General features: G+C 35.7%; 1 protein-coding gene across 11 annotated transcripts in view; it reads right to left on the bottom strand.

Moving 5' to 3' along the window:
• Positions 1–12,721, bottom strand: part of ABCA1 (ATP-binding cassette A1) — a 169,728-nt gene extending 157,007 nt beyond the window's left edge. For 9 of the 11 annotated variants that reach the window (XR_016053861.1, XR_016053870.1, XR_016053869.1 and 6 more), the window contains exons 1-3: positions 12,592–12,721; positions 12,129–12,208; positions 4,924–5,095 (exon numbers count right to left, since the gene is read on the bottom strand). Coding sequence is in view for 4 of the 11 variants with exons in the window: in XM_020671012.2 (XP_020526671.2) it covers positions 4,924–5,095; positions 12,129–12,208; positions 12,592–12,678 (339 nt within the window). In the remaining 7 variants the exon portion in view is untranslated. Of the gene's footprint in view, positions 1–4,923; positions 5,096–5,720; positions 6,058–12,128; positions 12,209–12,591 lie in introns of those variants that run through there. The other 2 variants (XM_088864449.1, XM_088864430.1) reach the window with 2 other exon arrangements.
• Positions 12,722–16,946: the final 4,225 nt, after the last annotated feature.

Here is a 16,946-nt window from a genome sequence, read left to right as displayed (position 1 = left end):
TATATGCACCAGTCTAAGTTGCCTAGCCCAATCCTCGAACTGGATAGGGAAAAGGCCTACGAACATGTTGATTGGCAAGTATTTAGCAAGGGACAACAGTTGATGGGTTCTAGAGATAGGTGATGGTCATGGATCTCAGGGTGCCTTTCCTCAGACATGAGAAAGTTACTTATCCTCAGCCATGTTCTCAGTCCTAATTAATGGCAGTCAAAAAGGCTACTTTTCACCTCTAAAGGGTTGCACCAAGGTGATCCCTCGTCCCTATTTCTCTTTGCCACAGTGGCTGACATTTTCAGAAGATCAATCTCAAACATTGTGGACCAAAACCTGGTCCACGATTTCAAATCATCAAGTAAAAGCCCATAAATCTCCCACTTATAATACGCAAATGACACTTTCGTCTTCTGCGAAGCCACAGCTGAACAAGGTGACAAAATTTGGGTCTTTATAAGGTGCTTTGAGTTCGTAACAGACTGCTAAATCAACAAGCAAAAAACAAAATTCATGGTTATTGGGGTGGGAAATGAAACCATGAGGAATCTAGCTGCTAGATTGCGTTGTGATGTTGGTGTAGAATTTCCGCCAAGTAAACAACTTGGGTTACCTTTGTAGACCGGAGAACCAGGAATACACCAGTGAGATGGCACAATTGAGAGGTTCGAGAGACGACTATGCTCTTGGAAAGGGTGCTTCTGTTCCTTGGAAGACCCATCAAAGCCACCCTTTCAAGTATCCCAATCTGTAATCTACCCCATTCTCTAATGCCAATGTCAGTTTTCAATGGACTAGAGAAAATTATGAGAGAAATCCAATGTTTATGGTCACCAAAAATGCACTTAATTAAACAGTCCACCGTATGCAACTCCAAAAAAGCTGGCGTATTAGATTGCGTAAAGATATGAACACTGCTTTGTTCAGCAAGTGGCTTTGGCGCCTCGCGACCCAAGAAAACCACCTGTGGAGGAAGGTTAACCTGCAATAATATGGTTCACATGAGAATGGTTGGCTGCATAAGCCTAATGCCGGCCCACGTGTGTGCAGCATGGAAAGGGGTGCCCTCCCATAGTTGCCGGATCAGGCGCAAGGTCATATCCCGGATCGAGAACAAGACAATGGGATCGAGACATGCATGAAGTTCCGTGGAATAGGGATCGAGATCCGTACACCATGAGGTAAAGGGATCATAATCCCAATATGAAGGGAGCGCAATCCACATTTGTCCAGGATCGAATGATAAAGCACATGGGATCAAGGTCTGTCCAGCTTAGAATCAAGGCTCCCTAAGAGCGCTTAACTTGGGTATTCTAGCTCAGGAACGAAGTATGTTTAACAATTGAATTAAAAAACAAACATGATTCACACAGATTAAGCATTGGTTTCTAAAGCCGAGTTCTCCATGATACAAACAACGGCATAGCTTGCAGGATATTATCAAATATGATGCTGGCTTTATACAGTACATGGGCATAGTTATAACAACTATAATATCTCATGTAAATGAAGAATATAATAGTAAATTACCCTTAACCCATGTGTGTGTGTGTGTGTTTGGTTTGGGGAGGGAGAGGGGGAGAGGGGGTTGCAAGTAGAATGGGCGCATGACCTGTTTTGTTCCCTTCTCTGGAATGTTAAACTGTACAGACAACAGTTGACTAGAGTAGGACATTCTTCGTATTCACAATATCTCTTCATCTTCTTCTTCATTCTGATACCATTTGTAGTTATCACAAATGATTGGCACAGAGCCTTTTGACATGTTGTACTAGTTTAGAGGATCCATGGTCTTAACGGGAAGTAAGAGTCTCTCAGCAGAAATATGCATGTCATGTATTTTTTATAATTTTATTCCATCCTATTTACAGAGCAAATCTCAGAGACTCATTGTAACAGACCCTACTGGAAAACTTAATGTTCACCTTTCTGAACTAGATAGAGTGATACATTTGAGCCAAAAATTATTTTAGGGGTCACCTTCTGCCACGTTCGTAACATGCAAACCAGGCAGCAGATGTTCCGGCACAAGAGGAGGCTGCCAGCTGCCCCAATGGTTCACATCATGCATCTTGATCCCTCTCTCTCACACAACCCTCTTCGTATGCTCTTTCCCCAACCCCCCTCTCTACCTTTTCTGCTGTCCTCTCTCTCCATATCTTATACCATATATTCTATCACGCTACACTACATTTCGCTCGCTCTCTCTGACCACTCTCTCTCTCTCTCTCTCTCTCTCTCTCTCTCTCTCTCTCTCTCTTCCCTACTTTTAATCCCTCCCCCCATCCTCCCTGTGCACTCATCTGCCTCCAGCTCTCTCTCTTCATCCAACCATTTTGGCTTCTTATCTCTATATACACTCTACTCCCTACTCTTTCCCTCTCCCAATCCCTCCCCACAAGTCACCCTCTTCTATTCTGGGCTAAGCTCTATTCCTTTTACTCCTCTCTTCATTCGTCAAGAAACGGAATCGTGGAATCGGGAGTGGCCAAATGATCGCCAAAATTGGAATCGTCATCCGTACAATGCAAATCACATGTAGCATGTGATTCCTGCAATATGGGAATCGCGTTTCAAAAAATAGGAATTATGGCTCCTGTATCGTTGGGATCGCTATCCCATCAATTTGAGAAATTTGGAATAATGATTCCTGACTTCCAAGAATCATGATTGCTTCTTGGAAAAGCAGAATCGCGATTTTGAACCGGAATCGAGACCACAGTACACAATTCAGTTAAGTATAGATAGCCCTATTTGTACCGGGGTATTATGTACTTTGTATGCCTACCCATTTGCATATATATGGGATAAATTCCTAATTCTGATGAACAAGAATTATGCCCAGTTTCTCTTAATGAAAGAACACCAGCCCAGACTGCATCCAAGAAAGTAACAGCATCTCCAGGAGAGATTCAGAAGATTAAACAAGCCAATAAAATCCATTCTTTGAAAGAGCAAAGTATTTACTTGCAACCTCTAAGCTAACCGCAGATAAGTGCATACATCGCTAGGATTGATCGACTCCAAAAGTCATGTCTAACCTTGTGCTTGCAAGCTATTATAATGCCCAAATAATACGCCTATATTTCGCCCAAATAATAAGTCTCTATGCCTAGTTGAAGGTACTTACTATGTTTTTGGTATCGGGGTAAACATAGTTGTGCAATTAATCATACTTCCATTCCTGCATTTAATGACAAATGGGAATTTATACACCTTGACACAGATAAACCACCAGGCTAATTTGGGAGGAATTCTTCAAGATTACATGGAAGCAACAATAATATGTTCTTTTAGACCATCAAGAGTATGTGACTCCATGATAGCCGAGGCAAAAGACCTCCTTATGAGGCTGAGGATCGGCTGCAGTAAGGACAGGTTTCCTCTCATCGTAAAAAAGGATTGTCTCAATGTCATTAAATGGGCACAGGGCATGACTCAACCTCATGGAGAGTCTGGCACATTATGGCACAGGTGTTGACTCCAAAGATCACAAAGCCCTCTTCTCACATATATTATGCAAGGCCAATGAAGACGCTGATCAAATGGCCAATGCAGGACTAGAGATGGAATTTTTAATTGCCTGGCGTTGAACTTGCCTTTTACTTGTATACTTCTCTTTTCTTTGAGTTGGTGGGATCTCCTCATCATCCTGGTCAGGTTATTTGTACTCCATTTTATTTTATTAATTTAGAAGTCACCTTTCATTACCAAAAAACAATCATGCAAATGGTGCTAGCATGAGACCATCTATCACATTTGACATGCATAGTTTCTCTCTTTTTGCCTTCATTGAGCCAAAGTAGTTCATCTATATAGACCATCACATGTATTAACAAATAATCACACAACTTAAATGGAGCACAAGTCGATCACCAAAATCAATTCAATATTGTTGACTGTAATGCATTGCAACCAGTCATGACTTAAATGCATTTCAATGCAGCTTCCAGCTACCTTTCATTTCACTTAATACTAAGTATACTCATTGGAATCCAACAACAATTATTTTCTGTGCCTTGGAAGTTGGAAAAATGTCCCAAGTGTTGATTTTAAGTAATTCAACCATTTCTTGTCCTAGGCTCCTAGCCTTAACCAAGTAAGGATATAATAGCAATCTTCAACAAGAATAAACCATGCCCCATAGCAGATTTCTCATATGACACCCATTATTTCGAATAGGATATCAAACACAAGTCTGAAAACTTGAAAATAGAGAAATATATTGTTTGAGATACAATCAAGTAAACATGTCCAATATCTTCATTCTATGGACCACTTCTCATTTCCTTTTAAAAGATGATGATATGCACAAGCAGAGTGGCTTAAGGGCTGCACTTGAAATGCTGCAATGTGTGATATCATAGTTCATATTGTGAATTATTTTCCTAGACTGAAAGGAAGTAGGTGGAGCCTAAAAGTGTCATTCCTCGAATGTAGCATGGAGAGAAACAAGAATATAAAGCCTAGAAACACTGTCATTTGGAGACTATGATGATCACTAAAACCAAAAAACATAGAAACTTTGACCCTTAATGAGATTTTCATCTTGGAAGATGGGCACTTAACAATACATATATTGCACTATGCATAACCTCAGTGTGGAACATTTTCTGCTCCACTAGAGAAAAACAAAGACACCAATGTGGCAATGCCATTATTTTTTATTTTTCCTTTCCTTTTTCCCAAAAACTAACAATGCGGAAACTTTGACATTCAGACACATGGATTACGAATTACTCAACAACAATGAGAAAAAGTAAGACAAACATTTATTTGTGAGTTCCTTCAGATAATCAATAGATGAACTTTAAGCTATAACCATGGACATTACAAGAAATGCATCAGGACAAGATCACAAATAATAAGCAATACAATAACAAACATTAAGCAAATTGAGAAATATATGATAACTAGAAACAAATGCAATACCTTTAGGAGAGGAAACCTCAAAGCCAAAACATTTAACATCAGCCTAGTCTGTGACGTATCCGGAGCAAATGCCAAGTGCTCATCCTTGGCAAACCACAATTTAAGAAGAACATCAAAACTAGGAGATATATCATTTCCACCCACCTCAACAAACATGCCCTTACGTATATACCTAGAATCACAACATAGAGAAATATATCATGAAGCGCATCTGAAGAGGAAAGAAATAAGCACACAAAACAAGCCTAATTAGCTCATATAATTTCTCTACTAGACTTTGTAGAAGTCTAGACTCCTGTTGGAAGGGGGAAAATTGATAAACAACATAGTAAATAACTTGGAAAATTCAATTAGAACACCGCAATATAAATTAAAATATTTTCAATGAAATGGTAAAATTTACCAAGATTCCCTTGGACATGAAACTAAAAGCTGATTTTTGTGCAAGCGAGGATGAGTGCCAAGCCGAGATCTAAGAAGGGGCATGCTAACAAGGCTAGAGTTCGCAAAGCCCAGACTTTCTTTTCAGGAATTTTTTAGAGAGAGAAAAGCAACTTTCCGAAACACACGAGACTGTAAATTTTTCCCTACTCTCTAACCTCCCTTATATATAGGAATGAAATGGTAGCCCAAAAGTTCCTTTTCTCAACGGATCTCTAAGATAAAATCTCCCAGATATCTTATCCTCATATGACTGTTTGAAAACCCCTTAGAAAATAATTAATTATTTACATAAACATCAACTTGAGAACAAGAAACATAAAGTGCAATAAATTGAAAGAGATGACAAAGATTACCTCAATTGGACTTGATACACCCCACTCCGGGTCTCCTCCTCCAATGGCATACAGGATCAAAGTCTTTCTTAGATCTCACTAGTATGGGAATCCTTGGATAGAAACCCCTCAAGAATATGAGAGCAAGTGGAACAAAACATAGGCCTTTCTCTTCTTTTCTCTAAGTGGGGCATGCGTCCTCTAACAATATAACAAGTATGGGGCGTGCCCCCTTCTAGGGTTTAAAGATGGTATGATAGTTAGAGAGATAGAGAAAGATTGCTAGAGTTCATCCACATGTCATGCCGGCAAAAGCTTTCTGCACGTGTCAGGCTTGTCCCCGAAAGTCTGTTGTGTGCTTCATACAGCAACACAAAGTTCAACCACGTGTCAGGCCAGCGATAGCTTGACGTGTCACCGTGAATTAATTTTCAGATAATTAAAATGAATTTTTAGATCTCTTTAGGTATTTTATTTTTTAAATAAGGAAAAATCAATTTTTTGGATTTATTTTAATCAAAGAGAAAAATAAATTATTTAGAGACTTTATAAAATTATTTTATTATCTGAAAATATTATTTTAATTATTGGGGGACCAATGGGACTCAATGGGTCCACCAATATGTGGGGCATAGGGCCCACATAGCCCACCCATGGGTGGTACACCCCACCTCCTCCAAACTTTCCTATTTTGTTTTGTGGCAATTAAGCCATGGGTTGTTTTGAGTATTTAGGAAAATGCTTTGTGTAGAGATTTCGACCTCATTCAAAAGGGAAAGTGTAAGAAAATAATTAGTATAAATTTATTACTTTCTCTACACAATATTTGATGGGAATGGAGTTATGGAAACTAAAGGATAATGGTTCCACCTCATTCCTTTAATCATGATGTTGAACTAAGGAATGAATGGATGATATCTCTTCGCTCCACAGGTCTCCAAGATCAAAGGTCAAGATTAAATCTCATAATGATGGAAAAACCCTAGCCTTGTTCTATATAAACTAGCTGTGGGGGTTCATTCTTTACACACCTCAACTCTCTCTCTCTCTGAGACTCTAAGGGGTGGCACGCCCCTCTCTAAACTTCTCCTTCTCTCTCTAAAGTTTAGGGTTTAGGAAAGAAATTTAACCCTGAGGGGTGGCACACCCAAGTCACATGGTCAAGCCTAGTCCAAGGTCTTGACCTTATGCTCATGTGTTGAGCCTTGATCAAGGGATATCCTATGTTATGCTCTTTGGAGCTTTTTTTGCCTAGGCTTCCCAAGTTGTACGATGAGATCTTGAACAAAGATCCCATGAGCCATTGGTGGAGGAGACCCACTGTGGGGTGTGCTAAGTCCTAGAGGATAACCTAAGACAAGGTATAAGGTATTCTCTTGTTTTATACTCTCTTTATTCCATTGCATCTTTCATTTCCAGATCTCAAGCAAGTGACAGTTCTTGGCAATTTTATTTGGTTCATATTGTATACAGACACCTGTGAGTGATTCGAGTGGCAATACAATAAGAAAAAGTAGAAAAATTTTAATTGGTATTGACTTGCCTGGTCACATAGTCCACCTTTCATTATTTAATTTATATACTTTATCTTTTTGGCCATTAATTATGAAGCCCTCAAGTCTTCATGTAAATTGTTTCCTTTAGTTCACCATTTGAAAATGCAATCTTTACACCCACCTGGTAAAGTTCTAGATCATAGTGAGCAATGATTGCCAAATTATTCTAATGGATATAAACATTGCAATAGGGGAAGAAGTGTCAACATAATCAACTCCCTCTTTTTAGGTAAAGCCCTTCGCTACTAACCTAGCTTTGTATTTATCAATGGAACTATCAGATTTTAGCTTCTTTTTAAGTACCTATAAGTTTCATATCTAAGGGTAAATCACACAGATCTCAAACTTTATTTTTCTCGATTGGATCAATTTCTTCTCTCATGGCATTAAACCATTCTCGAGATTCTTGTGATTTCAACACATGACTGAGGTCAAAGGGACCATCAATGTCGTCGACATCAATACAGTTCTCTATCTCCTCACATATGTAGACATAGAAGTCATCAAGATATAATAGAGGAGCTCTAGACCACTTTTGACCATTAAGCATCATGTTGATTATGGTCAGCAATATCCACGGTCGGTGATGGTGCTAAATCACCTATAATATTAAGTGGATCATCATTGTCTTCTATGGGAGGATTTTCTATATTAAGTTCTTCTAGGAACTCAGGGTCTCTACTTTCAATGAGACCCTTATCCTTATAATAAAACTTATAGCCCTTTGAACCTTGGGGGTATGTTATAAAATTACAAAGTAGGGTTTTATTTTCTAATTTATCTCATTACTGATGTGGGATTAGAACATGCACTAATGACCTCCATTTCTTTAAGTTGCTTAGATCAAGTCCTCTACCTGTCGACAATTCCTAAGAAGTAGTATCCATTGCCTTGGTCAAAACCCTGTTAAGTATATGCATAGTTGTGTTTAATGCCTCTCCCTAAAAAGTCTTGAGTAGACTAGCATGAGCCATCATGGATCTCGACATCTCTAAGAGGAGCTTAGTTCCTCTATTTTTTAACTTATTGTCCCTCTTATTAAAATTTCCTTGAAATTTTTGGTCGTTAGGCTTGGGTTGGCTATGTTTGGGAGGACCTTAAGCAAGCACGAGCTCATTGCTTTTATCTTTGTCTATTTGTTCTTATTCTAAGGCCAATGGTATAAAAAAGTCCCCTAAAGTAAGGGATATTGCAACTAACCTACGCACTATGGTTATTATCCTTCATGAAGTGGAAGACTGTTTAGAACTGTAGAAACTTGCATGCGCTCAGGAACTTCATTCTTAACAGTAGCTAGGTCCTTATCCATGACCAGCATTTTATTTATATGGTCTACCACATTGCCTCCTACATCTTAAAGGAGTTGTATTACTCTAGGAGCCGTTTCTTAAATGTGTCATAATGTTCAAATACCCTAGTAAGATCATCTTGCATAAATATTAGCAACGATGTCTTAACCATGAGGTCATCTTCTAAGAATTTTTCTAACTTTTCATTTCTTCTTCAGTGGGTTTATCGCTAATTACTAGTGGGTCATCTTTTAGCACATATATATTCATGTCTTGGATAAGAAGATATTCCATTTTCCTTTTCCACATATTATAGTAGGTCCCATTTAATTTTTCTACCAGCCATGGGACTTGTTAAGTTATCTGTGAGCAACCTAAGCAGTTTCCAGGTTCTAAATAAAATAAAATTGTCAAAAAACTAACGAGACACCACCAAAAGAAATCAATGTGTGGTCAATGCCCGTTATAAAGAGAAAGCCACAAGATGTGTGTGCATGGTAAATACTAAGGTCAATAGATGCACGATATAAACAAATGAATAAATAAATAAATCCAACTTTCAAGTTTTAAAAAAAAAAATTGAGTGATCCACATTTAGGATTCATTTCTCTTGCACCAAGATGATTTTCTATCAACAATCAAAGCATTACACCTAGGATAATACAATAATAATAAGGGCATACTGGAGAAAAAAATATATATACCTCCGTAGTCACAAAACCCCTTCCCAAGCAAAGTAGGTGACAATTTCACAACGAAAAAATAATAATTCCCTTTGTGGAAACCCCTTTTTCTTCTTTGTTTGAAGTTCTTTTCATGCATACAAAATCATGGTCAGTAAAGCATATTCTAATAAAGTATCTTCAATTTATTGCACAAATTTTGACCAGTAAGAATCTTAGAAGAAAGAAAAATTTACGAAATTGTCATTTTGCATTCCCCCCACCCTTATTTTTAAAATTATAATAATAGAAATAAGGGTTTTAACAGGACGGTTGGCAGCAAATTCACAGCAAGTTGAAGATGACCCTCCCTCTAGGAATGATGCCCTCTCCCCTTTGTTTTGTTGCACCGGGCATTTGAAGGAGTGATAGAGAGAACTCCTTGGTAGGTGGGTCTTTCTTGTTTTACTATAGTTACAGTAAATGAATTAATAAAGGAGAACACATCACAAACTATTGGTTATTGGTTAGCCAAAGGAAGCAAAGGTGTTGTTGTGATAATTCCCCCTTTTTTTATGAGAGAAACTATCACACAAAGTAGAACCAAAATAGCCTGAATATCAAAAAGCTCTTGTTGGCTTGATTGCGAGTAAGGACACAAAGTGGAGAGAAAGAACAACCCTCTGATTCTTTGCGTCTTGCATATTTTGGTTCAAAAGTCAGTAAAATATAGAATAGGATATTACTTACTCTTCTTCATGGTTCAACTTGAGAAAATATAATACAGAGAGCACATAAACGTGAGTTTTCCAATAACAAGAAGGTTAGAACAAATTAATCACAAAAAATAATATAAAGAGAGCAAAGATAAGAAAAAAAAAAAAAAGGATCTTGATGGCTCTGATACTAGTAAAAGCTAATTTTGGTGCGAGCAAGGATGAGCGCCAAGCCCCAAATATGAGAAGGGGTGTGCCGTGAGGCTGGTGATCACACAGCCTAGATTTTCTTTTAAAGAACTTTTTTGAGAGAGAGAAGTAGCTTACTAAAACCACAAGAGACTATAAATTTTTCAATGTGTTTTTCCCTGCTCTCTAACCTCCCTTACATATAGGAAAAAAAAAAGGAGCCCAACATTCCTTTATCAACGGATCTACGAGAAACAACTTCCCAAATATCAAGAATAAGTTTATCCTCATTTCATATGTCTGCTTTTAGAAAATAATCATTAATTTACATATTATATTTAAGAGAATTTTTATGATTTAAGAAAAGTTTTAACAAAGAATACGCATGAGAAAGAAAGCAAAAACTGCCATAGGATTCCTCTCGTGAACATAGGAAGGCAGTGTGAGGCCCTCAAGGGCACACGCGCCAACAAAAACAAGGTTTTTGAATCATTTGAAAGTCCTCCAAATCAATAAACCATTATTGTATTTCCTGCAAACCATTTTGGAGAACTCAAGGACCCAAGAGAATTAACATCTATTTCAACAAACATGTCAAAGACCACCAGAAAGCCCTATTTGCAATGGGATTGTGAACTATTCCAATGGCAACCAAAGGCACACTAGGAAAACAGCCCGGCTTACGTGGTTAGCGCTTGACGATTTGCAACTCTACGTCCTAGGCTCAATTCCTACCAATGGTAGGAGCCCTTTCCCCACTAACTCACCCCCAAAAAAAAAACAGAGGGACATTGCAGTCTAAACTTTACAATGATACAAGTCGAGCTTCTAGCACACTATTCATTTGTAGGACTAGATGCATAGAACCAAAGTAAGGGTTCGTCCTTTTCATAACTAGACCCATAGTTTAGAGGCCATATAATAATGTTTGGCATCAAGCAAAGCCCTTTAACATCTTTATGTGATCACACACAAGCCAAGGCCACATATTCCCATGTGTATGAGTCACAAACTTCACATGATTTAGTCTAGCACTCTATACAAATATGTTAGATTCGAATTTTACACACCCAGAGGACACATATAACTGTCTTCATGGACACTAAATGATTATTAAACTTCAGTTTTCAACATCAAGTCCATACTAGGTAGAAGGTCCATGACATCTAGTATCATGGAGGATGTGGAAAGAAGAACTTCACCTAAAGTTAGGCCTTTCCATAGAAGACCATAGGCCTCATGTAAGGGAGTGCTCATCCAATGGGTGTTCTAAAGATCAACTTTGATGGTCATTCAAAAGAAAATGTAAGGCCAGGTATTTGTTTGGACCCATCCATAAAAATAGGTGCAAGATCATGATATGCGATGTGAGACTCTTAGGCATACTTCCTCTGCATGGGTAGAAGCCAAATTGAATCCAATGGGAATCTAATCTACTCCATCAGCAATTCTAAGAACTGTATTAATGGGAGAAGTTAGTCAAACTTAGGTTAACGGATTCTTGGGCAATAAACGACCCCACAAAGGTCTGCTACTTTGTTCCTTTTTATTGATGTAGAGATTCGCAATCATTTGGGGGGAATATCTTATGGTCATTTCAACCATTACATAAGTCCGCTATCACCAAGGATAGGATGGGATTTGGGGGCATCCTGCTAGCTTAAGATTATCCCTGGTTATTTTTCTTGTAACTTCCTTCTTTTGACAGGGTATCCTACCAATTCAAGATGAATCAAAAGAGCAACCTAAGGGAGAACCATTAAAGAACTGGAAAGATGCAAATGAAGGCAAAGATCCCAGACTATAATAAATAACTCAATTATATGGAAGTCAAAATGAAATAAAATGAATAAACTGGATAATCCATCAAATCATCTGGACTCTAAAAAGAGATAGTTCAAGGAAGCAGGGAACGAACCAAGAAAGAAAAGGAAAAATAAAAGAAAATCATATGGACAGGCTTCTAGTTGGGTAAATATCATAAGAACAGGTTTTAGGAGGCCATGGATAAACTCACGCTTGTGCAGGATGCATCTGTGTGTCAACTCTAGTCCTCACACCAATCAACATCAGCATCACTACCGTCGGGAGTAAAACCTGAAAACAACATGCACACCAAACTAATCACATTAGAAGAGCAAAACATGCAAATCAAGCACCATAGCTGGATACAAGATTCAACATGCTCAAATTGGAAGGGGAAGTTATCACTTTAGAAACAGAAAAGGGAGTATGAGTGATGAAGACCAAGCTAGAGTTAATCACAAGAGTGAAAACCAGTCAAAACCAGTAGTATTGATGGATTTTCATCAAAATAAGCCAAGTTTACAGCAAGCATATAGAATGGAGGAGAAAGAAACACCAAAAATGGGTCCTCAATTTTGAGTTCAGGTTTCAATTTCTTCAAAATTGGAACAGGAAGAAAATCCTTTCTAAACAGAGATTGAGTCAGAAGGACTCATGAAGAGATGAAATTCTACCTCAGCTGCAGTGACGAAGGGATGACGAATCTTCAGTAGCCAATTCTTCCGGAGCATCGCTTTCAGCTGCCGCGCTGAACCCCCCATCTCTCTCTCTCTCTCTCTCTCTCTCTCTCTCTCTCTCTAGAAATGAAAAACCCCTCCTTTCTCCATTTACAAAAACAAAACTCTATTGCTCTCAGATACCACCCTGAAACGCATCACTCTCTCCCTCTAAGAAATGAACAGTCCCTCCTGGTTCAGGAATGCGATGGCTCTACAACTGGAAAGGGCTGCACTTTAAGAGAGGGAAATTGTGCATCTCTCTTTCTCTCTCTACAATTAGATGATTTGACAGAGGCATTTCCAATAGAAAAACGCCGCCCCGAGGGAGGAGGAACGAACCACGTTGCGGCAAAAGCCAGAAAAGAAGTAGGAAACCACCAACCCTTTGATGCTGACTGCTTGGGCCTACCTAATCTGAATGCGGAGGGGATCAGAGAGAAAGTGCCCCTCGCCCTAAGAATTAGAGAAAGAGACACTACTGTCGTTGTGGAATAGAGAGAGAAAGAGCAGTTTTGTGGCCCTTCACCCGCTGAAACGACTCTAGGGAGCACGAGAAAGAGAGAGAATTGTGTACCTCCGGGATCAAATTGTATTTGCACTCTGAAGCAAAACCCCCTTATTAGGCTTTTCGTTGGAGTTTTCGGGCATCACGAGATGAGCAAAAAGGACTTGGATTTGGAGCTGTTCAACACCTATTTGAGTCTTCGGATTTGGAGTTGTTTAACACCTATTGAGTCTTCACATCCAATGTATAAAGCACAGGTCCTACCTCCGGTAGGGGTGGCAATGTATCACCATCGGGCTAGGGCCTGGCCTGGGATATAGAGCCTCTTTGGCCCCGGTCAAGGGTGGGTTAGGTCTGACCTCTACCGTTTAGCTAGGGTGATAGCCCGGCCAAGGCCCAACGGTCCCACACAATAGTTAAGAAAATGGCTTTTATTCTACTCCATCAAAGTCCAAGGAGTTTATGCTCCTGAGCGAGCATGCTGTTGATTTACTTCCTCATGCAAAACCATCCCACTCCCATCAAAGTCCAGAGAGTTTATGCTCCTGAGGGAGCATGGTGTTGATTTACTTCCTCATGCAAAACCTCATGTTATATAAAACCTATGCAATCCATAAGTTTGATAACAGGGAGTGTCTTCCTGAAAGTTTACAACTTCTTAATACGATTTAAGTTTTATGTTTGATAAAAAAAATTGAACTTCAAACAAAATTTCAAGAAACTGTTCAAGTTCCAATTTTGCTTTAAAAAAAAAGTTTCAATCCAAAGGTTGAAACTTTTTTTTTATGAACCCCCCATATATAAAATGTATATATTTTATTGTATAATATACAATATAATTTATTGTTTAATATATAATATATTTTATTATATATTATATTTTATTTATATAATAGATATTTGTAATATTATATAATAAAAATATATACAATGTATAATATCTTACTTATATTATTTTATATAAGGGTGAGGTTCGTATAGAGCCTAGGCTGTAAACAATCAAATTAGAGCCTACCTTCAACTTGTATTGAGAAACGTGGTTCCAATATTGGAAATCTTTATGATAGCCTTAAAATATGTTTTCATCTTTATTTATAAAGTTTAAAACTTTAAAAATAGTGTAGATCAACATATCTATGAAAACTTGAAAATCTTGAAAATTGACGGTCCAAAAATGCGTTATAAAATACACTATTTCCAAAACTTAAAATCTATTTTTTTCTCATGTTCATACATCATGATGTCGAGATGATCAATTTGAGGATATTTGGGCATCAAAACAACCTCTTATAGTGAAATTTTTGTGCTAGGCTCCAATTTGATCGTTTAGAGCCTCGGCTCTATATAAACTTTTCCCTTTCATATATATATATATATATATATATATATATATATATATATTATTTTAATAAAAATAAAGATTAATAAAATAATTCACTATATAATATATCTTATATAATACAAATATATATCAATAAAATAAATATAAAATACACTATACTATATTTTACATTACGTTATATATGATATATGTATATATTTTATTGTATAATATATAATATACTTTTTTGTATAATATATAATATATTTTATTATATATTATATTTTATTTATATAATAGATATTTATAATATTATATAATAAAAATATATATTAATAGAATAAATATAAAATACAATGTATAATATACTATATTATCTTATATAAATATATATTATATAATAAAATAAATGAATAATACATTATTATGTTATATATATGTATTAAAAATATTATATAATAAAAATATATATTAATAGAATAAATACAAAATACAATGTACAATATACTATATTATTTTATGTAAATATATAATAAGAAAATACATAAAAAGTACATTATTATGTTATATATATTATAAATTTATGTAATATAAAATATTTTATTATATTATATATATATATATATATATATATATATATATATATATATATATATATATATAATAGTATATCATATATTATAGTATGTTATAAATATTATATATTTATATTTAAACTATTATCAATGTAAATATAAATATAAGATATTTACCATATATCCCAGGAGCTATCAAACACAGAAACTATGAACTTCTTAACTTACCAAGGAGGTTATCAAACACATAAACCATGAACTTCTTAAGTAACTTTTAATTTACTGTTATTCAGGAACTTCCAACTTACACTTTATGAACTTGCTTTCAGTTATCAAACAGATCGTTAGGATACTTAAATGTTTTTATTGTAGATTGCATATTTCTCATGTTTTGATCCAAATTTTGGGACTAAAAGGTTTTTCCACCGGTATATTTCAAGCCAAAAGTAAAGAAATCTGCATGATATTGTCTGTATCCTGCCGAATTGATTTCTAGCCACATTTCCATGTTATGGAGACGTCCAATTTATAAAATACAATTAATTATACAAAAACACCCCCATGAATTAGAGAGAGAAACCATCTTGAATTTTATGTTTTAGAGAAAAAAAATATCTTAAATTTTTAGAGAGAGAATTATTTCAAATTTTAAGTTTTAGAGAGCGAAAACATATTAGAATTTTGGAGAGATAAACTATATCAAATTTTAAAAAGAGAAGTACCTAAAAAGGTTTCTAAAAGAGAAACTATCTCAAATTTTAAGTTTTAGAGAGAAAAAAATACTTGAAAATATATAGAGAGAGCTATTATCTCGAGTTTTACATTTTACAAAGAGAAAGTACTTGAAAATTCTTATAGAGAGAAATACTTGAAAATTTTTATATAGAAAATGTATCTCAAATTTTAAATTTTATAAAGGGGAAATACCTCAAAATTTTGATAGAGATAAACTAGCTCAAAATTTTTAGAGAGAAATTATTTTAAAATTTTAAGTTTTACAGAGAGAAAATATCTTAAACGTTTAGAGAGAAACTATATCAAATTTTAGATAAAGAAGTACCTAAAATATTTTAGAGAGAGAAACTTCTTAAAATTTTAAAAAGATAAACTATTTCAAATTTCAAGTGTTAGAGAGAAATATTTTAAAATTTTTCGAGAGAGAAACTATCTTAAATTTTAAGATTCAGAAAGAGAAAATACCTAAAAATTATAGACATAAACTATCTCAAATCTTTCCTTTCTTAAACCTATTACCCTCAAATCATTAAATAAGAAAAGTATAGCTCTTATTTAGTATATTCATTCTTTATTTTTTTAATCAAACAATCTTGATTCATAAGAAGTACTAAATATTTGAAATATTTGATTTTATTGTGCAAGTTGGCATCATCTAAAATAAGAAAGCCAACTTGCATGGGATAATCATCACCACATTAAAAAAATTTGTACGACCCTTTAGTAGCCTCTTATGGACCCCACCCAAATTCCACATGCATTAAATATGCATTTATATTTTATGGAGTGTCCACCCAAATACCATATGTGTTAAATGTGCCTCTGTATTTTATGGAGGGTCCCATATAAGTTTTAAAAAATATTTTATTTTGAATTTAGAATTTTAAATCTCATAATTTATTTAAAATATTGAAAAATAACTTTTTTTTCATTTATAAATTCAAATGACAAAAATAAAATATCAGAAGATTTAAAAAAATTGAAATAAACATTTTAAAAAATCATATAACATAAAATTAATTAATTTTGATTGGAATTGGATTCGTCTAGGTCTAAGAATTTATCAATAAATTGGAGCACTCGACCTTCAACTGTAGGTCACGATCCACCTAGCTTCGTTAAACTGACCTAACAGTTCTCATGACCCACAGTCCACTGCAGGAGCTCATGATTT

Source organism: Amborella trichopoda, chromosome 1 (assembly GCF_054954075.1).
Source record: "Amborella trichopoda isolate Santa Cruz 75 chromosome 1, AtrichopodaSantaCruz75HAP2 v2.0, whole genome shotgun sequence".
NCBI lineage: Eukaryota > Viridiplantae > Streptophyta > Magnoliopsida > Amborellales > Amborellaceae > Amborella > Amborella trichopoda.
This window is presented reverse-complemented; position numbering and strand designations above follow the sequence as displayed.